Source organism: Ornithorhynchus anatinus, chromosome 1, assembly GCF_004115215.2.
Source record: "Ornithorhynchus anatinus isolate Pmale09 chromosome 1, mOrnAna1.pri.v4, whole genome shotgun sequence".
In the NCBI taxonomy this organism is placed as follows: domain Eukaryota; kingdom Metazoa; phylum Chordata; class Mammalia; order Monotremata; family Ornithorhynchidae; genus Ornithorhynchus; species Ornithorhynchus anatinus.
In genome coordinates, this window is record NC_041728.1 from 153,438,943 (window position 1) to 153,463,597 (window position 24,655).

A 24,655-nucleotide genomic window follows, 5' to 3' on the forward strand; every position below is an offset into this window, starting at 1 on the left:
TATTTGTTAAGCGCTTACTATGCGCCAAACACTGTTCTAAGCACTGGGCTAGATATAAGGAATAATGTGGGGCTCACAGTCTTAATCCCCATTTTCCAGATGAGGTAACTGAGGCACAGAGAAGTGAAGTGGCTTGCCCAAGGTCACACAGCAGATGAGTGGTGAAGCCAGGATTAGAGCCCATGACCTTTGACTCCTGGTCTTTCCACTAAACCACGCTGCTTCAAGGTATCAGTCCATAACAAGGTATCAATTGGTCATGTTTATTAAGTGTTTTCTGTGTGTGTAGAGCACTGTAGTAAGCGCTTGGGAGAGTATGATCTAAGACAAAAGGTAGGCAGGGAAGGTAGGTAGGCACCTTCCCTGCCTACAGTAAGTTTACAGTCTACAGATATTCACACCTAGAGACATCAAGAGCGCATCTGTTGTACATCCAAAGTGCGTCATTTATCAGTGAGATGTATCAAAGCTCTTCTAGCAAAGACATAGAAAATCCTCTAACGGAATTAAAAATGTTTAATTTTTTTATAAACTCTTGAAGGGAAGGAGAAATTTCAAACGTCCTTTGGGCATATGTAGATTGACAGAAAATCCAGAAAATAGGATGTCGAGAGGAAAATAGCTTCCAGTTGAAGAACTATTTCAAAATTTATGAAAAGGAATTTGGTTTCAAAGCAATCATTGGAACCACTTCCATAACGTTGAAATACCTGAAAGCGCAACAGACTACGTAACTTTACTGTGTGAAAATATTCCTTTATTTCATCTCTGATATTTCATCTCTGTGATGTTTTCACATAACCTGTAGACTGTAAGCTTGTTGTCAGGGAACATGTCTACCAACTCTGTTGTATTGTTCTCTCCCAAGCCTGTAGTAAGTTTGTATTTATTGAGCACACATTAAGAACTCAGTAAATATAGTTGATTGATAACCACTCCAAGCCCTGTTTTATCATTCGCAATTGAAAGTTACAAGCATAAAAGATTCTATTGACTACTTTTGTCCAAAAAGAAAACACCATTTCTGCTTCCACCATTGCCCCACTTTTGCCAAATTTTTGTAACAATAAAATAGGGTTGGAGCCATTACATGGGCCATATAAAAATTGTCTTTCAAAAAAAGGGAGGTGGAGAAAAGAGAAAAATGCTGCCTGTCTAACCTGTCTAATTTTATTACATTTAGCCGAGTAATAAATAAACTAGCGCTCAATCGAGTGCCTACTGTGTACATTCCAAGCGTGGCTCAGTGGCAAGAGCCCGGGCTTGGGAGTCAGAGGTCGTGGGTTCTAATCCTGGCTCTGCCTCTTGTCAGCTGTGTGACTTTGGGCAAGTCACTTCACTTCTCTGGGTCTCAGTTACCTCATCTGGAAAATGGGGACGAAGACTGTGAGCCCTGTATCTACCCCAGCGCTTAGAACAGTGTTTGGCACATAGTAAGTGCTTAACAAATACTGAATTATTATTATCGATCACTGTAGTAAGTGCTCGGGAGAGTACAATATAACAGAATAGGTAGACACATTCCCTGCTCACAAGGAGCCTACAGTGTAGAGGCAGAGACAGATATTAATATAAATACATAAATTGTGGATATGCACAAGTGAGAAGCAGTATGGCCTAGTGGAAAGCACATGGACCTGGGAGTCATTTCTAATTCCAGTTCCACGACATTACTGCCGTGTGATGACGGGCAAGTCATTTAACTTCTCTGTGCCTCAGTTTCCTCATATACAAAATGGGGATAGAATACTTGTTCTCCTTCTGTGTCGGACCATAGTGTCTTGCATCTTCCCCAGCACGTAGTACAGTACTTGACACTTAGTAAGCGCTTAACAAAAGACTGTGAGCCCGTTGTGGGCAGGGATTGTCTCTATCTGTTGCCAAATTGTACATTCCAAGCACTTAGTAGAGTGCTCTGTACATAGTAAGTGCTCAGTAAATACTATTGAATGAATGAATTGTCTCTTTGTTGCTGAATTGTACTTTCCAAGCACTTAGTACAGTGCTCTGCACACAATAAGCACTCAAACGATATGATTGAATGAATGAATGAAATATTACTGTTATTATTGTTATCATTCCTAATAATAATAATAATAATAACAATATTATGTGGGGCTGGGGATGGGGTCAGTATCAAATGCTTAAAGGATACAGAGAAGAAGCGGCATGACCCAGTGGCAAGAACACAGGCTTGGGAGTCAGAGGATGTGGGTTCTAATGCCAGCTCCACCACTTTCTGTTGTGTGACCTTGGACAAGTCACTTAACTGCTCTGTGCCTCAGTTACCCCATCTAGAAAATGGGGATTAAGACTGTGAGCCCCACGTGGGACAGGGGCTGGGTCCAACCTGTTTACCTCCTATCTACCCCAGCGCTTAGTGCTTGGCACGTAGTAAGCCCTTAACAAATAGCATAAACATCATTATTATTATCATTACTGTTACAGATATAAGTGCACAGGTGATGCAGAAAGGAAAGGGAGTAGGGGAAAAGAGGGTTTTTATCAGGAAAGGTCTTTTGGAGATGAAGTGACCTCAATAAGGCTTTGAAGGTGGGAAGAGCGGTGGTCTCTCATATATGGAGGTGGAAGAGTTCCAGGCCAAAGTCAGGACGTGGGAAAGAGGTCGGTGGCAAGATAGGTGAGATGTAGGTACAAGGAGCAAGCTGGCACTTAGAGGAGCAAAGTGTGCAGGCTAGGCTGTAGCAGAAAATGAAAATTCAGAGAGGTAAGATAGAAGAGGGCAAGCCGACTGAGTGTTTTAAAGCATATGATAAGCAGTTGTGGATGGGCAACCACTGGAGGTTCTTGAGCGGGGAGACATGATCTGGATGTTTTTATAGAAAATTTTCCGTGCAGAGGATAATTGGATTGGACACAGTCCCTGTCCCACACAGGGCTCACAGTCTTAATCCCCATTTTACAGATGAGGGAACTGAAGTCAGAGAAATGAAGCAGCATGGCTTAGTGGACAGAGCTTGGGCTTGAAAGTCAGAGGATGTGGGTTCTAATCCCAGATCTGCCCCTTGTGTGCTGTGTGACCTTGGGCAAGCCACTTAACCTCTCTGTGCCTCAGTTACCTCATCTGTTAAATGGGGATGAAGACTGAGCCCCACGTGGGATAACTGATTGCCTTGTATCTACCCCAACTTAGAACAGTGCTTGGCTGTATTGTCCAAGGTCACACTGCAGATAGTGTGCAGAGCCGGGATTAGAACCCTTGACCTTCTGACTTCCAAGGGTGGGGCAGTCAAGTTACTGCCCGTCTAGAAGAAAACTGGGATGGAAAAGAAAATGGTGTTGCGCTTAGGGTGCCAGCTCTGCCCACTCTTTGGGCACCCGGGCCGGAGGGTCACATCTATCATGAATAGCCAGATTGACCTCACAAGCCACAGGGAAGCAGCATGGTGCAGTGGATAGAGCATGGGACTGGGAGTCAGAAGCTCATGAGCTCTAATCCTGGCTTGGCCACTTGTCTGCAGCATGACCTTGGACAAGTCACTTCACTTCTCTGTGCCTCAGTTACCTCATCTGTAAAATGGGGATTGAGAATGTGAGCCCCATGTGGGACAGGGATTGCGTCCAACCCGATTGGACCTTGCCACCTTGCCCCCTCCTACCTCTCCTCCCTTCTCTCTTTCCACTGCCCACCCCACACGCTCCGCTCTTCTGCCGCCCACCTCCTCACCGTCCCCCGTTCTCGCCTATCCCGCCGTCGACCCCTGAGCCACGTCCTCCCGCTGTCCTGGAACGCCCTCCCTCCTCACCTCCGCCAAACTGATTCTCTTCCCCTCTTCAAAACCCTACTTAGAGCTCACCTCCTCCAAGAAGCCTTTCCAGACTGAGCTCCCCTTTTCCCTCTGCTCCCTCTGCTCCCCCTCTACCCTCCCTTCCCCTCCCCTCAGCACTGTGCTCGTTCGCTCAATTGTACATATTTTCATTACCCTATTTATTTTGTTAAAGAGATGTACATCACCTTGATTCTATTTATTGCTATTGTTTCAGTGAGATGTTCATCCCCTTGATTCTATTTATTGCTATTGTTTTTGTCCGTCTGTCTCCCCTGATTGGACTGTAAGCCCGTCAATGGCCAGAGATTCTCTCTATCTGTTGCCGATTTGTACATTCCAAGCTCTTAGTACAATGCTCTGCACCTCATAAGCGCTCAATAAATACTATTGAATGAATGAATGAATGATTGATTGTATCCACCCCAATGCTTAGTACAGTTCCTGGCACATAGTAAGTGCTTAACAAGTTCCATAATTTTTATTATTATAGGTTCCAAAGCCTTGATCTTGATCTTCCATTTGACCTGGAATTTCTTCACATTGGTGTAATGTTCTCTCTACCAGTCTTTCAAGGACAAGCCAGACATCTAGGGAAGCAGCTTGGCCTAATAGATAGAGCACAAGGCCTGGGAGTCAGAAGGACCTGGGTTTTAATCCCAGCTCCACTACTTGTCTGCTGTGTGACCTTGGGCAAGTCACTTCACTTGCTCTGTGCCTCAGTTACCTCATCTGTAAAATGGGGATTAAGACTGTGAAGCCCTCATGGAACAAGGACTGCATCCAACCTGATTTCCTTGAATCCACCCTAGCACTTAGTACTGTGCTTGGTACTTAGTAAGCACTTAACAAATACCGCAATTATTATTATTATTATCATTGAGTCTAGTCTTTATTTTTCTGTCATTGACTTTGCCTAGAAATCCCAATTTAATAATAATTATAATAATAATAATGTTGGTATTTGTTAAGCGCTTACTATGTGCAGGGCACTGTTATAAGCACTGGGGCAGATACAGGGTAATCTGGATGTTCCACGTGAGGCTCACAGTCTTAATCCCCATTTTACAGATGCGGTAACTGAGGTACAGAGAATTGAAGTGACTTGCCCACAGTCACACAGCTGAAAAGTGGCAGAACCGGGATTTGAACCCATGACCTCTGACTCCCAAGCCCGGGCTCTTTCCACTGAACCACGCTGCTTCTCTAATTTAGAAATAGCTTTCCTGTTTCTCTCAAACCTTAGGACAGATAATTTTCTGTGTTTTTTTCAGTGGTTATATAAACCACAAAAAATTCACAGTAAGATAAAAAAACCCTGCATTCTGCCTATTTTGTAAACTATTGGTGCAGTAGTTGTAGTTAAATTTAATTTCTTCCCGTGTTCTGAAACTTTTATTATAAAATGCAGAAAACAAAACTAAAAATCTTCCAAACAGCTTTACATTCTTCCTAAAATAAAGCACAGTCGATAGAGTTGTAATTTTTTTAGGGTTGAATTAGTATAAATAGAGAAGCAGCATGGCTCGGTGGAAAGAGCCTGGGCTTGGGAGTCAGAGGTCATGGGTTTGAATCCCAGCTCTGCTAGTTGTCAGCTGGTGACCTTAGGCAAGTTACTTCACTTCTCTGGGCCTCAGTTCCCTCATCTGTAAAATGGAGATTAAGACTGTGAGCCCCATGTGGGACAACCTGATGACCCTATATCTACCCCAGCACTTAGAACAGTGCTCTGCACATAGTAAGTGCTTAACAAATGCCAATATTATTATAAAATGATGAAGAAATGAATTTCCTTTATTTTTAAAGGATTTTTAAGCAGTCAGTCTCAGACCATTGTCATGCTCACCACTTTCTTCATGCCAAGAGATCCAGTTTCAAAATCAACTGGAGATAATATATCATCTCCAAAGAGTAATTTACAAGCATGCCTTAATCCTACCTATGCTACTGAAGTCAATCGATGGTATTTATTGAGTGATTACTGTGTGCAGAGCACTGTATTAAGCATTTGGGAGAGTAAAATACAGTAGTAATATGGTGAACTCGGGATATACTGTCAAAAGAGTATATTTTGTTAATGACGTGTACATATCTATGATTCTATTTATTTTGATAATAATGACGCCAGACTACTTGTTTTATTTTGTTCTGGTTTGTTGTCCATGTCCCCCATTTAGACTGTGAGCCCGTTGTTGAGCAGGGATTGCCTCCATCTGTTGCCAAACTGTACATTCCAAGCATGTAGTACAGTGCTCTGCACATAGGAAGCGCTCAATAAATACCATTGAATGAATGAATCCCATCCTTACTTTGAAAATAGTACACTTTAGCCCCTCCAGTTGAAGTGCAAATTGTGAAAATGAGAAAGAGTTCCAAACTCCATGTTTAGTTATCACTGTATGTACTGTGAGCCCCACGTAGGCCTGATTATCTTGTATCTACTCCAGTGCGTAGAACAGTGCTTGGCACATAGTAAGCGCTTAACAAATACCATCATTGCTATTATTATTACGTATGACTTTGATGAGATGCAGTACAATTAAATTGTTTCCACTACAAATATTTATATTTACAGTTGCAACTGTTTAGTTTAAATTCAGTTGCTTCCCTTCAGTTTCAAAAGAAAGATGTAAAGATCAAATCAGACTATGGTGACGCAAGACCCCAGTGTGGGATAGAGTCATTGATTACTGTGAGTCTCTAAATAAGGTATTTCTGCGAAGAACAAGGATTTGCTAAATAGCCTCTGGGGGTCCCTTGTTCCAGTGAGTAAAAACTTAAATCACTTTTATAGAAACAGATTAAATACAAACTCATTCTTCATAGATAAGGATGGTTGAATAGATACATATTTAGTCCACATTTCAGCTTCAGGAGTGTGGCTCAGAGGAAAGAGCCCAAGCTTGGGGAGTCAGAGGTTGTGGGTTCAGCTGTGTGACTTTGGGCAAGTCACTTAACTTCTCTGTGCCTCAGTTACCCCATCTGTAAAATGGAGATTAAGACTTTGAGCCCCATGTGGGACAACCTGATCACCTTGTATCCTCCCCAGAGCTTAGAACAGTGCTTTGCATATAGTAAGTGCTTAACAAATGCCATTATTATTATTAATATTATTATTCCTTCTGGTAAACGTCGAGTCGGTCAGTCAATCGTACTTATTTAGGGCTTGCACTGTAAAGAACACTGTACTAAGCGCTTGAGAGAGTTGAATATAACAATATGACAGGCATGCCTTATAGGACAGATAACTGTGGAGAATATGCTTTTCTCTACTCAAGGAACTACTTTCACTAAGCTACATTACATGGCTGTTCTACTGGGTAAATGAAATCATAAAAGGACTGGCTTTCATCCGTAGAAATATGTACCTTCTATATCTGCATGAGCAATGTCAGACAACCAACTAGCAGTCACTTTGGCTAAGACCAAAAAGGAGATGACCTTTCATCTCTCCTACCCTTCTTTCCTCACCTCCGCCCCGACTACTCAGACTCAACTCTCAGTGGCCATCTCTTCCGCCGCCGTGGTGGCTACCAATTCCTGACTCCCCGCTGCAGTCCTTAACGATGCCGTCTCCCATCGTTTGACGGGGTCGTGGGGCTGACGTTGTTTTGCAACCTAATCGAAGAAAGGAGACCATTGACCACAGACTTCTTTCTTGACTTTTGCCGTCGAGTTGTTTCCAATCCGTAGCGACACCACGGATGCATCTCTCCCACAACGCCTTGCTGTCCACCTGCAATCATTCTGGTAGTATATCCATGGAGTTTTCTTGGTAAGAGTATGGAAGTGGCTTACCCATTGCCGCCTTCCACGCAGTAAACCCGAGTCTCCGCCCTCTACTCCGTCCTGTGCCTCTGCTGCCCAGCACGGGCAAGTTTTGGCTTGTAGCAGATGGTCTTCCACTCGCTAGCCACTGCCCAAACTAGGAATGGAATGGACAGGCCTCTGCTTGACTCTCCCTCCCGTAGCCAAGACTGATAGAGGACCGTAAACTCTCCAGGTGCCCCTTGAGAGGGGTCTTTCTTACTACTTTCCTAATAATCACTCTTTTTTGTTGTATTGTACTTACCCAAGCGCTTAGTACCGTGCTCTGCACACAGTAAACACTTAATAAATACGATTGAATAAATGAATGAATAATCTTGGAATTTCAGTCCGATGATTCTGTGTCCTTATATGGATTTTTTGCAAGTGTATTTAACACCCGTTAGAAGTGCTTTTGTGCAAAATAGATTCTTCACATTTTTAAAAAGGATTGTTATCTGAATGACTTTTTTAAAAAAAAATCTACCTCTTGTTGCAAGTCTTTATTAGCCAAATAGACCTCATATTTTTGAAAGGAATTGTTATCTGTATGGTTGAGTGATTTTTTTTTTTAAATCTACCTCAAGTTGCAAATCTTTATTAGCAACCATAGTTCAAGGTCTTGAAATGGTATTTAACTTAGCCTAAAAATCATTTGCTGCTTAAAAAAAAGAAAGCAGTATTCCAATGAATTGCTTGTTTACAGCAACAAATCAGTAAGAAAGAACAAACTAGCATAGTGAAATAGATAAATCAAATTTAGGCAGGGTAGTTTATTGAATCTAAATTGTGCCCAGTTGGCCCAAGAGCTATACATAAGCAATCCATCTTGTGTTGTTAATGGAGGTTCTTGAAATCCACCTGATGTTTGCATTATTAAATTTCAACCTAATGAGCTCTGCTAATACATATTGAAGACGGTTGTAAGGAGTAGAATGTGAATCTGAGCGGGATAATTTGAAAGAAACATAAGCTGAGCATTTTACATGACTCAAGGGGTATATCTACAATTACACATATAACCAAAATTGAATTTAAATGGAATTTCTATTATCCTTGTCCTTATACCAGGGAGAATAAAGTGTAAATGAAGTAAAAGTCTTTAGAGTTGCCGGTGGTTTGTTTTTATTATATAATTCGATAGATTCTTGCAGTAATACAGACTGGCAGAAAAGTTTTGATATTTCATTGCTTTAAATTCAGTCTAAGTATGGATAAAAATTGTAAATGGAAACATATGTCTATGTAATTGGTTCTATCACTTTATAACACCATTTATTCACTGATGTAATAAAATCAGGCTTTGAAGTAAAATCATGTGATATGTATTTTCTTTAACTCAGGTCTCAAACCATCTTTTATATTGCTAAATTATGTGTTGATTTTGTTCGCCGTAGTAGAAAAGTGTAGGGAACGAACTATAATTTACAATTTCATTATTATTTTAGTCAGGTCTAGACTGAGGATTTCTGCCTTGTGCACTTAATTCTTTCTTTTTCTTTGGACAAGGCTCTACTTTTTAAAACTTAATATTTCATCAACTATAATGCTATTAGAGACTTATTTTCACTTAGTTCACTCATCAGGCAGTGAGATGGCAATAAAGGAGAATAGCTCCTTTGAGACATTAATGCTTTGGAATAAATGATGTGCTAGAACAGAAATTTAATTAATTTACAGAGTATATTGATAGTCCCCTGTTACTGTGCTGTATATTTTTAATCTGCTTTAACATCTGTAGTAAAGTGTTTGAAAACCCCTGCAGTTGAGCAACTAGTAGATAATTAAGTAATAAGGGGAGAGGTTTCTAGAGGGAAAATGATTCTTTTTAGAGAATGCTGTCATAACATGAATAAAGTACTGCTGCCGTGATTTGCAATGAAGAAAAAATAATATCCTACCTAATTTGATGTTGTATTACAGACAGTGCCAGCTTCCCGTATTTAAAATGCAAATACTTTTTCTAAAGTTTAGACATTGTGGTTCAGCTCTTAAACAACAGTAGCAACGGTTGGATCCTTATGTCCGTTGTTTGGGCACTGCTTGTCTTGGAACAGTTTAATTTGTTGGAAAGAAATGGCTTTTGAGACTTGCTCAAATAATTTAAACGATTCTAATCCAGAAAATAGAAGTTACTGAAATGTCGTTTCAGTTTGTTGGCTAGATTCGTGTATTTCCTGTCGCCCGCTACTCAAGAAAAGCATCTAATGGACTTGTTGCTTATTTCAATAAGTTTACTGGAGTCATGAATTTAAATTGAATGCGTGTGCATTTTCTTTGTTTCAGCAAAGGCAGACGAAGCATTGAAAGCTAGAGAAAGAAGTGAGGAAGAAGCGAAAAGAAAAAAGGAAGAAGGTAACATAGAGATATATTAATTTTATTCCAAGTAGCTAACAATTCTAATGCGGTGATGCTATCTGTTTTCGTTTCCCACATCCTCCCCGCCGCCCACCCCCGTAGAGATGTATTACGAATCCCAGCTAGCATTTTCTTAAATAGCCTGGGCTATTTGTCATGTTTACCTGTAAAACAAGTCAAGAGTTACTGATTGATTTACTCATTAATTTTTTGCTGTCTCTAATTCTGACCGTAAGCATATTGTTCTTCATTTGCAAAGACCTGAATACATAAAATTTTGATGGCTACAGTTTTCTCTCTCCTGAATTCAATCCATATGTGAACTGAGATTGAACACTTACGATGGAATTGGAAGTGCTAAGGATATTCCGTAAGTGTTTTGTTTTTTAAATTCAGCCTGTAGTCAACTAGAGACTTTCAAATAGGTTTTCTTCTTACAGTCATTATGTAGTTTCTCCTTTTTTTTTTTTTTTTGAAAATTAGTGTGAAAACAAGCTATGTCTTATGGTCATAGCGTCAACCGCCAGAGTGCTGCAGATTTAGAATATAGAATTAGTTCAATTCTAAGGATCTATTGGAGATATTTAATTTTTGATTGAGCTTGTTTTCAGCTTCAGTTTCGCTGTACGGCATTCATAAAATAGCAACAAAATTGAGCCTATAGAATTTGAGTTTTCATTTATTCCTCTCAATAAATGCGACTGGAGTGTCATGAAGCCCAAGGAATTTCAGTCGGTATATACACCAAAGTATCCATGACGGCTCTTGGTCCAGCCGTCCTTGTCGGCGAATGAGAGGTCCACAGCTTTTCTCCCTTAGCTATTCCATGCAGGTTGTAGCACATTGAGCAGGATCTTCATTAATCTTTTCTGGTTAAGCTACCTATTAGCATGGCCTAGTGGCAAGAGCACGGGCTTGGACCTCAGAGGTCGTGGGTTCTAATCCCGGCTCCGCCACTTGTCTGCTGTGTGACCTGGGGCAAGTCATTTAACTTCTCTGTGCCTCAGTTACCTCATCTGGAAAATGGGGATTGAGACTGAGAGTCCCATATGGGACAGAGACTGCACCCAACCTGATTTAATAATAATAATGTTGGTATTTGTTAAGCGCTTACTATGTGCCAAGCACTGTTCTAAGTGCTGGGGTAGACATAGGGGAATCAGGTTGTCCCACGTGGGGCTCACAGTCTTAATCCCCATTTTACAGATGAGGGAACTGAGGCACAGAGAAGTTAAGTGACTTGCCCACAGTCACACAGCCGACAAGTGGCAGAGCTGGGATTCGAACTCATGAGCCCTGACTCCAAAGCCTGTGCTCTTTCCACTGAGCCACGCTGCTTCTATGAGTTTCCCACAGTCACACAGCTAACAAGTGACAGAGCGGGGATTCAAACCTATGACCTCTGACTCCCAAGCCTGGCTCTCTCCACTGAGCCACGCTGCTTCTCCAATAATTAGCAATGGGCAGTTACAGTAATGAAGGAAAAAGAAAGTTAGAACAGATGCTTTAGTGAAAGACGATAGATATCATTTATATAAATCACCTCCTCGTTTATGTAAATGACAATAGGGTAAGATAGCGTTTAAAGCCTCTAGCCAAGATGTCACCTTTAACACCTCCAGTAGTAAAAGAGAAGGTCATTCACGTGAGCCTTTGGAAATCCTCCAGGACGCCTTCCCTGGTCCTTTTTCTCTCCAGCTCATATGCCCCAACTGCCACCTCAGCATTCCTGGGTCAATTACGAACTTATGCACCCATAGCACTTCTGTACATATCGACTTACCTACTCTACTGTGTAAGCACTTTATTCGTCTACATTTCCATTTGTTCTTTCTCTTCTTCCTTGGAAATGATTTTGGTTCTCGCTTCCCCCACTGGGCTCTTAAGCTCCTTGAGGGCAGAAAACATGTCTTCTATATCCCTGTTCTGCCACTTGTCGGCTGTGTGACTGTGGGCAAGTCACTTAACTTTTCTGTGCCTCAGTTACCTCATCTGGAAAATGGGGAATTAAGATTGTGAGCCTCACGTGGGACAACCAGATTACCCTGTATCTATCTGAGCGCTTAAAACAGTGCTCTGCACATAGTAAGCGCTTAACAAATTACCAACATTATTATTATTATTATTCTAACTCTAGTGTACTCACCCACATACCTAAGTATAGTGCTCGTTATGTAATAATAATAATGATGATGGCATTTGTTAAGCGCTTACTATGTGCAGAGCACTGTTCTAAGCACTGAGGGGGCGATACAAGGTGATCAGGTTGTCCCACATGGCATTCACAGTCTTAATCCCCATTTTACAGATGAGGTATCTGAGGCATAGAGTTAAGCGCTTACTATGTGCAGAGCACTGTTCTAAGCACTGGGATAGATACAGGGTAATCAGGTTGTCCCACGTGAGGCTCACAGTCTTAATCCCCATTTTACAGATGAGGTAACTGAGGCACAGAGAAGTTAAGTGACTTGCCCAAAGTCACACAGCTGACAAGCGGCAGAGCCGGGATTAGAACCCACGATCTCTGGCTCCCATGTCTGTGTTCTTTCCACTGAGTCACGCTGCTTGTATACTATTGATCGCTTGCTTTAGATTTCCATTCTCAAATCCCAAAAGGCACCCTGGAAGGTTGGCTAGACTGCAGAGCTAGAAGGTTATAGTATTTTTTAAGCCCTTGTTAGGGAGCGCAAAGCTCTGTGCTGAGTGCTGGGGTAACTGTGTGATAATTAGGTCAAGCGGAGTTCCTGTGTAGGGTGCATGAGATGAGAGCAGATATCTTTTCTGATTTTACAGATGAATGAATCAGTGAATCAGTGGTATTTATTGAGCGCTTGCCGTATGCAGAGCACTGTACTAAGTGCTTGGCAGAGGACGATATAACAGAGTTGGTGGACGTGCTCCCTGCCCGCAACAGAGCATCTGAGGCCCAAAATGGGAAGAAATTGGACTGTAGAGGGTCAGGAAGGGAGTGAAGGGAGGTAGACGGCTAGAAGGGAGATAAGGTAGGAGGGGGCAAGGTGATGGAGAGCTTTGAGGGGTTCAATGAGAATTATTTATCTAAACACTAATTTATGTGTCCTATTTTCTTTGTCTTTTTATCTGTATGTTATTTAGCGTCTTTCTCCCCTACTAAATTGCCAACTCATTGAAAGCAGGGATTCTGTCTGCTAATCTTTTGAACTCTCCCAAATGCTTGGTATGGTGCTCTGCACTCATTCAATAAATGAATCCTGTTGAATAATTAACTGATAGAATCCAATTGTCCTAATTATCAGGCCTATGCTTTTCTCACTGGGCCGTGCTCCCCAGCCCTGGAGGTGAAGGGGATGAAACTATGATTCTCTCCCCAGAGATGTCTCTATCTCCCAAAATACTGTAGGATTTTACTCCCAAAATGAACTAGCCAAGGTCCTTGTCTTGTCTTATGCTGTCGAGTTGTATCTGACCCATAGCGACTCCATGGACACATCTCTCCTAGAACACCCCACCTCTATCTGCAATCGTTCTGGTAAAAACAAGGAAGTAGTTTACCATTGCCTTCTTCCACATAGTCAACTTGAGTCTCCGCCCTCGACTCTCTCCCGTGCCGCTGCTGCTGCCCAGCTCAAGGGAGTTTTGACTTGTAGCAGATTGCCTTCCACTCTCTAGCCACTGCCCAATAATAATAATAATGTTTGTATTCGTTAAGGGCTTACTATGTGCAGAGCACTGTTCTAAGCGCTGGGGTAGATACAGGGGAATCAGGTTGTCCCACGTGAGGCTCACCGTTAATCCCCATTTTACACATGAGGTCACTGAGGCACAGAGAAGTGAAGTGACTTGCCTACAGTCACACAGTTGACAAGTGGCAGAGCTGGGATTCTAACCCTTGACCTCGGACTCCCAAGCCCGGGTTCTTTCTACTGAGCCACGCTGCTTCTCTAAGCTAGGAATGGAATGGACAGGCTTCTGCTTGACTCTTCCTCCCATAGCTGAGACTGGTAGAGTACTGGAAGTTCTCCAGGTGCCATCCAGAAAGGGGACCCATGATCCTACTATACTCTAAAATATAATCAAATCATCCATGGGCCAGATCCTATGCCTCTTGATGGGACATTAGCGATTGACATTTTAGATTAGGGAAGCAGCATGGCCTAATGGAAAGAGCACAGGCCTGGGAGTCAGAGGACCTGGGTTCTAATTGCTACTCTGACACTTACCTGCTGGATAACCTTTAGGCAGGTCACTTAACTTCTCTGTGCCTCAGTTCCCTCATCTGAACAATGAGAATTCAATACCTGTGCTCCCTCCTACTTAGAATGTGAACCCCCTGTGGGACCTGATTATCTTGTATCTCCCCCAGTGCTTAGTACAGTGCTTGGCACATAATAAATGCTTAACAAATAACATTATAATAATTACCATTATTACTACTTTCCGGTGTTATTTCTCACCCATTTTAAATAAATAATGTTGGTATTTGTTAGGCGCTTACTTTGTGCTGAGCACTGTTCTAAGCGCTGGGGTAGATACAGGGTAATCAGGTTGTCCCACGTGAGGCTCACAGTCTTATCCCCATTTTACAGATGAGGTAACTGAGGCACCGAGAAGCTAAGTGACTTGCCCAAAGTCACACAGCTGACAGGTGGCAGAGCCAGTATTATTCATTCATTCAATAGTATTTATTGAGAGCGTACTATGTGCAGAGCACTGTACTAAGCGCTTGGAATGTACAAATCAGCAACAGATAGAGATGGTCCCTGCCCTTTGATGGGCTTACAGTCTAATCGGGGGGAGACGGACAGACAAGAACAATGGCAATAAATAGAGTCAAGGGGAACAACATCTCATTAAAACAATAGCACATAAATAGAATCAGGGTGATGTACATCTCATTAAACAAAATAAATAGGGTGATGATGATATATACAGTCGAGCGGACGAGTACAGTGCTGAGGGGATGGGACGGGAGAGGGGGAGGAGCAGAGGGAAAGGGGGGAGAAGAGGGTTTAGCTGCGGAGAGGTGAAGGGAGGGGTAGAGGGAGCAGAGGGAAAAGGGGGGGAGCGCAGTCTGGGAAGGCCTCTTGGAGGAGGTGAGCTTTAAGTAGGGATTTGAAGAGGGGAAGAGAATGGTATTGGAACCCATGACCTCTGACTCCTAAGCCTGGGCTCTTTCCACTGAGCCACGCTGCTTCTCATTTTGGTTGATTGCCTTTTATTGACCGAAAAGGCCATTGGTTTTCACAAGTTATTGCCAGATATCTTCTCCGATTCACAGCATCTCCTTTTGTCGCTTCCATCTAATGTCATAGTTTGTGTGTTTAAGTCATAATAATAATAATGATAATGGTATTTGTTAAGCACTTACTATATGCCAGCCACTGTTCTAAACTCTGGGGTAGATACAAGATAGTCGGGTCGGACACAATCCCTGGCCCAGAGAGGGCTCAGAGCCTTAATCCCCATTTTACAGATGAGGGAACCGAGGCAAAGAGAAGTTAAGCGACTTGCCCAAGGTCACAAAGCAGACAAGTGGCAGAACGGGGATTAGAACCCATGACCTTCTGACTCCCAGGTCCGTGCTCTATCCACTAGGCTACACTAGTTCTCAAATGGTTGAAATGCATTTATTTGGGCCCATAATAAAATATAGTTAAAGATCTTTCAAGAGGAGTATATTTTGAGCGGAAATTTTGACTGGCAGAAGATCACTTATAAAAGAATTAGAAAATAAATCTTCCCATGAAAGATTAATATAATTCTTTCATTTGGATGAGAGAAGGCTGAGGCCTAGCTTTAGCTATATAACCTGCTTTTATGACGCTGCCTCTACTCACAGGAAAATGAACCAGGGAAAATGGGCTTGAAGTAGAAGAGATTATGCTGATGAAGATGAAGACTGTGAGTCCCATGTGGGACATGAACTCTGTCCAACCTGGTTAGCTAGTACCCACCCCAGCGCTTAGCATGGTGCTTGACACATAGTAATAATAATAATAATAATAATGTTGGTATTTGTTAAGCGCTTACTATGTGCAGAGCACTGTTCTAAGCGCTGGGGGAGATACGGGGTCATCAGGTTGTCCCATGTGAGGCGCACAGTCTTAATCCCCATTTTACAGATGAGGAAACTGAGGCACCGAGAAGTTAAGTGACTTGTCCATAGTCACACAGCTGACAAGTGGCAGCGCTGGGATTCGAACCCATGACCTCTGACTCCCAGTGCTCTTTCCACTGATCCACGCTGCTTCTCTTGTAATAGTAATTGTGATAACTTGTTAAGCGCTTACTATGTGCCAATCACTGTTCTATGCACAGGTGTAGATACAAGTTAATCAGGCTGCACCCAGTCCCTGTCCCACGTGGGGCTTACAGTCTTAAACCCCATTTTACAGATGAGGTAACTGAGGGACAGAGAAGTGAAGTGATTTGCTGCCCAAGGTCACACAGTGGAAACGTGGCGGAGCTGGGATTAGAACCCAGGTCCTTCTGACTCTCAGGCCCGTTCTCTAGCTGTGCTTACCACAGTGTCTGTCTCTGCGGGAATCTAGCGGAGAGATGGCGGGGGTGGAAAGCGAGCTCCATCTTCTTTATGTAAGCCATAATCTCTATCAATAAAAATTCTTGAATCTAACATATTATGGGATGATACATGGTCAAAACCTAGTTCTTTATTTAGAAAACTTCCCTAGACTATATATAAAACTGTTTATCTCTTCCTTAACCTTATTTGGAGGATAAAGCTGAGGAAAGTTTTCATTTCTTGGCATTCCTTGCCCGTCTTTCAGAGTCAAATTGCAGTCCCTTGCTGAGAGTTAAAGCTTTTCCCTCAAAGAAAATAGCTTCTAAGGTGGTTTCATATAAGACCAATATGCTTAGTCAGTGGTTTGGACACAGTCAGCTTCAAGACATGAATTGATATATTCACCTGAAGATATAAACGATGCCAAATTGGTGACTCTAGCAGGAAGCTCCGAAATAACTTATCAATCTGTTGTACTCTGGACAAAATGTCTTAGATGATGTAGAAATTATTTTTAGTAGACTAATTGAGCTAATTTTGAGTATCTCAAGATGAGTTTTTGAGATTTCAGCTCTTCTTCCACTTTAATATCATAATTTTTTTATGTTCAAATACACCGTAATTTTGCTCCTGTGAAATTGCCAATCTTCTAGCTCAGACGATAAAGTCTCCAATTTATGATCTCCCAAGATTGTTACCCCAACAACAATCTAATCTGGTTTTTACTGTGAAATGCATAACTAGATTCTTAATCCTTTTTCCTACCTTTAAATATGATTGAAGAAATAAGAAAATATATGCAGTTCTCCCGTCTTTCAGGGACTGTCTTCTTGGAAAATTGGAACAATAATAATAATAATTGTTAAGCACTTACTATGTGCCAAGCACTGTTCTAAGCACTGGAGTAGATACAGGCTAATCAGGTTGTATATAATCATTCCCCGATTAGACTGTAAGCCCGTCAAAGGGCAGGGACTGTCTCTATCTGTTGCCAATTTGTACATTCCAAGCGCTTGGTACAGTGCTCTGCACATAGTAAGCACTCAATAAATACTATTGAATGAATGAATGAATCATTCTCTCAGTCTGAGGGAGAGAGATTTAATCCCCATTTTACAGATGAGGTAACTGAGGCACAGAGAAGTTGGGTGATTTGCCCAAGGTCACACAGCAGACAAGTGGCACAGCTGGGATTGGAACCCAGGTCCTCTTGCTCTTTCCACTAAGTCACACTGCTTCCCTAAAGAATGCTTCCCATTCTAACATCTCACACACATGGACACCCCCTGCCAGCCCCCCCCAACACACACACAAACATGCACACACATACGTGTGATCGCAACAACGTCTTCTGACCACACTGAACCGTATTCCAACAGGCTTATTTGTTCAAATGATATAGGAAAATAATTCCCTGACAAGTGCTTTGACAACTGAATGTACCACCCGGGTCCAAAAATCATTAAATTTCCTCATTTCAAAGGATGCTTTTTTGTTTATGGTATTTGTTAAGAGCTTACTATGTTCCAGGCACTGTACTAAGCACTGGAGTAGATGCAAGATAATCCGACTGGATGCAGTTCATGTCCTACATGGAGCTCAGTCTTAATCTCCATTCTACAGATGAGGTAACTGAGTACAGAGAGGTTAAGTGACTTGCCCAAAGTCACATAGCAGACAAGTGATAGACCTGGGATTAGATTCCGCGTCCGTCTTGATTCCCAGGTCCTTCTCCTTATTTTGAGGGTGAAATTCATAAGAATTTATTGAGGTTGAAGTTGAAAGGCATATGAGGTTGGGAATATGCTACAGACTGGATTGAAAATAGAGTGCCTTTGAGCTTCCCTGATGTTGGCTGGACATCCTCAAAATAAACATCAATGAATTTCACTCTATCTTTTGACCTCACATTTTAGTTCTTTTTTTTTTTAATATATCTTTTGCACTTTTTGTCATATTAGATCTGACCAAGTGTGGCTCATTGACAACTCATCTAGATTATTTTTATTTTATTTTATTTTTAGTGGAAAACTCCTCAATCATCACAAACATTTTCAGGAAGCAGAAGCAATTCCCACCTATAAACTAACCAAGCGCACTATTTAATTCCTTCCCACAATATCCACTCTCTTTAATGGAAAATGGTTCTAATCTTCTTTTTACGTGCAATGGCTGCCAGTAAATTAATTCCCTCCCCAACCCCTCCTCTTTTGGCCCTATCCCCTTGCTCATCCCCTGTATTCTGACCAGGGTTTCTGCTCTCCTCCTTTGTTTTCTACCTCCACAGTCTTCCCCAGTAATGGTGGGCAAAAATGAAAGGGACCGACCTACACTCTTCAGCGGCTCCCTCCGTCACTGAGCTTCAATGACCCTGAGTTGGACCTTATTTCTTCTATTCCCCCTCCCTACTGCGTCACCTATGCACCTGGATCCATACCCCTTAAGCACTTTTTATTTATCCAGCCCATTCTCCCATTTCTCCTATCAATAATTTATTTTAACGTCTGTCTCCCCCCACTATATGTGAACTTAAAGTGGGCAGGGAACATGTCTGTCAATAATAATAACAATAATATTTGTTAAGTGCTACTCTATGTCAGGTACTGTTCTAAGTATTGGGTTAGATACAAGGTAATCAGGTTGGATGCGGTCCTGGCTTCACATGGGGCTTACAGTCTAAATCGGGGGGGGGGAGGGGGCGGAACTGTACTAAGCGTTTAGGTCATGGCTATAAATACCCACCAAAACCTTAACCTTTTTGTTCTGTTGCTCTCTAAAGACAAATTCTCATTTTACAAAGGAGGTAACTGAGGCACAGGGAAGTTAAGTGTCTTGCCCAGGGTCACACAGTAGGCAAGTGGAAGAGCCAGGATTAGAACCCAAGGCCCTCTGACTCTGAGGTTGTGCCCTTTTCCGTAGGCCATGCTACTTAATGCTCAGTACACAATTAATACTCAATAAATACCACTGATCAACTGTTTGATTTGTTGAATGCCGATTTGTACATTTCAAGCGTTTAGTACAGTGCTCTGCACATAGTAAGCGTTCAGTAAATACTATTGAATGAATGAATGAATAAATGAATGGCAAGATTGCTTGACTCTGCTTCTGCCCACCCCATTATTACCTGCTGTTATGAATTGAAATCCCATGTGTTAATCTGGTATAATATGAAAGTTTGGTGCTCTTGCTCTAGTTTTTTTGTTGTTGTTGTTCTTCTTCTTCTTCTTTTAAAAAAAGTCATTTTTTAAATGCTTACTATCTGCCAGGCACCGTACTAAACGCTGGAGCAGATACAAGCTAATCCAGCTGGACACAGTTCGTGTCCCAAATGGGACTCACAGTCTTAATCCCCATTTTACAGATGAGGTAATTGAGGCTTCGAGAAGTTAAGTGACTTGCTCAAGGTCACACAGCAGATAATAATAATAATAGTATTTGTTAATACCAATACCAGACAAGAAGAGAAACTGGGATTAAAACTCAGCTCCACTGACTCCCAGACCCAAGCTCTATGCTCTAGGCCACAGTGGCTCAGTGGAAAGAGCCCGGGCTTGGGAGTCAGAGGTCAAGGGTTCTAAACCCGGCTCTGCCACTTGTCAGCTGTGTGACCTTGGGCAAGTCACTTTATTTCTCTGTGCCTCAGTTACCTCAACTGTAAAATGAGGATTAAAACTGTGAGCCCCACGAGGGACAACCTGATCACCTTGTATCCCCCCAGCACTTAGAACAGTGCTTTGCACATAGTAAGCACTCAACAGATACCAACATTATTATCGCTTCTCATAAAATGAGATCAGCACTGGGTTAAACTCTCAAAGAATCCAGGGCAGAAATATGAAGTAGGAAGGTAATGAAGCAGAACGATGTTATCATGTAGGCCAGAAACTTCCCTCTTTTCTCAGTGTCTAACTTTAAGGAAGAAACTGTCACTGGTGGAGAGTCAGGAATAAGCTTCATGAAAAAAATGTATTTAGCTAGAGAGGTCTTGGTTTTAGAGGTTCAAAAAGGATTGTTTTCCAGAATAGCTGGACATGACTGAAAAATTAAACCAATAGAACCAAAGATGGAAGATAGTGAAAAAGTGGAAAAATATTTTTCTATATAAAACTGTTCTGATCAGCATTTATGAATTTAGAATTATGTCATCTTAATTGACAACTTCATATTTTTTCAATACCCACTGTCCCTAATATCAGGAAGACAAAAAGAGGTTAGTAAGACATACCCCGAGTATAAATGAACCTATTTCTTTGTTTTTCAAAATATTGTGTGCTGTTTCTAAAGTGTTTCATGTTTACCTTTCAACTTTCTTGCTCCTTTTTATGGTCTGCGGCTTTTGAAGTTTCAAATTTCACCTTCGCAGATGAGACCAAGTTGCCAACACATTGAAAACTCTTTGGGGAAGCAAAGAAATGATGACAATTCCTTTATAATATGATAGTTTTCACACTTTTTTAGCAATTCCTTTATCTATCTTTGTATTATAGTCTTACACTTTCTAAGTTTGCATATTATTCCATTTATAATAATAATGATGGTATTTGTTAAGCGCTTACTATGTGCCAAGCACTCTTCTAAGAGCTGGGGTAAATACAAGATCATCAGGTTGTCTTACATGGGACTCACAATCTTAATCCCCATTTTACAAAAGAGGGAACTGAGGCACAGAGAAGTTAAGTGAGTTGCCCAAAGTCACACAGCTGACAAGTGGTAGAGCCTGGATTAGAACCCATGACCTCTGACTTCTGTCTTTGTGTGTTTTGGCTTAGATTGTAAAATCCTCGAGGATTGTAAAATCCTCCCAGTGGCATAACTGGGATCTGAACCCATGTCTATTGACTCCCAAGACCTTGCTATTTCCATGTTTATTCATCCAATCATAGCTATTGAGCACCTACTGTGTGCAAAACATTGTATTAAGTGCTTAGCACTGTACTAAGCACTTAGTACGTAGCTATAAATGCACACCGAAACCTTAACCTTTTTGTTATGTTGCTCTCTAAAGACAAATACTCAGCAATAACTACAACACTTAATTTATAAACAAATGCCAATACAACAAGTTGTACTATAAGCATTTTTTCAAAGATCTTTGCAATATTGACAAAAATGCAACCGAACCTTTGGAAAAATTACAGAAAATTTCAGTGGAGTAGAGTTCACAGTTCTACAGGGAGAATCTCTAGCAGCAATTTTTCTCATTCTTGTTCCTGTAGTTATCGATAGGTCATTAAATATTTAAAATGTAACTGTTATTGTTTTCTATGGTCTTTTCCCTGTAGATTGAAAACTTCTAAATGATGGGGACCATATTTCTCTAAAGTCCCAAGTGTTTTGTACCATTATTTGCACAAATTGGATATGCAACTAATAATGGTAGTTTATGACACAGTGCGATCATATGTAACCTACATAAAATATTTCACAATGCTTAGTGTCCAGAAATTTTTGCAGAATTGCTCTTTTGTAGGCTTTAAACTTTAAAACAAATACATAATCTCAAATGTAATATTCATTTCCCCTGGAGAATGTCACTTCTGCAGATCAGGTTTTGTAAACAATGCCAAATTATTTGTAACAATCTTGTTTAGCAGCTTGTGAACGTTTTCGGGCTGAATTTAAAATGTCTGAAAGTCTAAGAAAGACTTCCAGTATTCTTGTAAATAAAAAAAAAAAAATTGCAGTATCACAGTTTTTACACTGGGAAGATCCTGTTGAAAAGGATATGAACAGGGATCTGCTTGACGGAGCTTCCTTGGCAGTTAGAAGGGCAGAGGTCCCTGAAACTTAAGTTTCAGATTTTCTGGAAACTTTATCACTTCAGAAAAAGAAATGGGAAATAGCGCAGTGTTCGTAAAGTACATTATAAATTGTTGAACGACTGAAGTCTACATTTCTACATTCATTTGTTGCTAAATTCAACCCACAATTTTTTTAAAAAAAATATTTGTTAAGCACTTACTATGCTCCAGAAACTGTTCTAAGCACCAGAGTAGTTACAAGATCAATCAAGTTGGACATAGTGCCTATCCCACATGGAGCTCACAGTCTTAATCCCCATTGTCCAGATGAGGTAACTAAGGTCCAGAGAAGTAAAGTGACTTGCCCGCGGTCACCCGGCAGACAAGTGTTGGAGCAGGATTAGAACCCAGGTCCTTCTGACTCCCAGGACTGTGCTCTATCCACCAAGCCACGTATAGTTTGATTTTAATGATTTTCATTTTTATTTAAATACATTTCTGCAGTGCATAAGTGAAGCTTTAAAATTCACAAGGCTAGAATTGAGCATTTTCTTTTTTCTCAGTAATGATCATCTTCAGAATCCTTTCTTACTGGTTAAGGATAAAACATGTCATGGTTTTTTAATGAAAATATTTGAAGTTTCCTCTATAACCCACATGGACGCCGCAGCTGAGACTCTCCCTCTCCCCTCAAAAGCATGTCAGCACCGCAAGAGCCCGATCGGGGCGGGGTGAAGCGAGGTCGATCGCACATCCAGCTCCAAATGCGCCCATGAAACAACTCCGAGGAGCAGGCTAAACTCTCGATACATGAACCTGAGAGCCCTATGAGCTTCTTTTGGGCAGGGATTGTCACTCTATATTGTTGCACTGAACTTTCCCAAGTGCTTAGCACAATGCTCTGCACACAGCAAGTGCTTAATAAATACCATCGAATGAATGAAATAATAGTCTTTCCAATTTTTTTTGAGTTCATGTGTTTGCTTTTTTTGCATACATGCAACAGATTTAAGGTAGTTTACCTCATCTGTAAAATGGGAATTAAGATTGTGAGCCCCATGTGCCTCAGTTTCTTTATCTGTATAATGGGGATTCAATATCTGTTCCCCCTTCTTCTTAGACTCAGTCCCAGGTGGTATAGGGATTGTGCCTGACTTGATTAACATGTATCTACCCCAGTGCTTAGAACAGCGCTTGACACATAGCAAGCACTTAACAAATGCCATAATCATCATCATCATCCCTTAGAACAGTGCTTACCACATTATAAGTGCTTAACGAATATTATAATAATATCGATCATCCTTTAAAATGCAAGCCTCAACCCCATCTAATAATCCTTCATTGGAAGCCCACCTAAAAATCATATTAGGAATGATTTCATTGATAGTCACGGGAAAATTATTAACCAAATCTTTAGGTGATTAATGAGTCTAGCAGACCAAACTAGACTAAAGCAAAGAGTGCTACTATCCTCTGTGGGTTTTCCAAAAAAATTGAATAAGATCTTATCATCTGTCCAGTACACAGTGGACCAAATTATCTTTCTAAACCACTGTTCAGAGCATATCACTATTTCTGTTGGGGGTTTTTTGGATATATTGTATTCTCCCAAGCTCCTAGTACAGTGCTTTGCACCCAGTAAGCGCTCAATAAATGCGATTGAATGAATGAATGAATGAATCACTAAAATCTCCACTGGCATGTAACTGCTTTTCATATAGTCTGGTTGCCAATTACTATAGCATCTATAGGTTACGTAACAGAAAGGGACAGAAAAATCTTCCCATTAAAAAATATCTTTAGCATATTTTAAAATAACCAAATCTTCCAGTCTACCATCCAGATTACATGCCGATTCTCTTGGCAAGGGGAGATATCGGTGATGCGCCTACAAACCATCTAAATAGAATGAAGTCAACAGTATAGATAGAGTGTGATGAATTTGTAAATTGGCAAGTCCATCTTGGGAATGAAAATGTTAAGAAAACTTAAAAAAAAAATTTTCAATTGGGATTTTTTTCAGGGGTCACTCTAATTTTTCAAAATGATTTATTTGAAGGGTAGAAATGATATTAAATTAGATAAAATCCTAAGAATCCTATCCTGACCCTCACTCTCTGAGAGACTGATTCTTTTTTAATCCATGTGTGTGGAGGTTACAGTCTTAAAAGGGTCAAGGAAGAATTGAATAAATTCACAGCTTATTTACCTTACCTTACTTCACATGCTTTTGGATGTCAAGGAAGGCAACCATTGTGTGACTACTCTAGGCGGTCTTTTGTGTTGTTGTAAGAGACTAAATAGCATTGGTCTGACCCAACCTATTGTTACTTAAATTCTTAAGTTCCTAATGATGAAGCAGAGTAAAACCTGGATAGTTTGCTTTGGATTTGCATTTCTTTGTTGTGAGCCTGTTATTGGGCAGGGATTGTCTCTATCTATTGCCGATTGTA

General features: G+C 41.1%; 1 protein-coding gene across 1 annotated transcript in view; it reads left to right on the forward strand.

The window, feature by feature from the left end:
- RSRC1 (arginine and serine rich coiled-coil 1) overlaps positions 1–24,655 on the forward strand; it is a 382,357-nt gene that overhangs the window by 305,649 nt on the left and 52,053 nt on the right. The window contains exon 7 of the mRNA XM_029072604.2: positions 9,882–9,950. Within this exon, the coding sequence (XP_028928437.1) occupies positions 9,882–9,950 (69 nt within the window). The remainder of the gene's footprint in view (positions 1–9,881; positions 9,951–24,655) is intronic.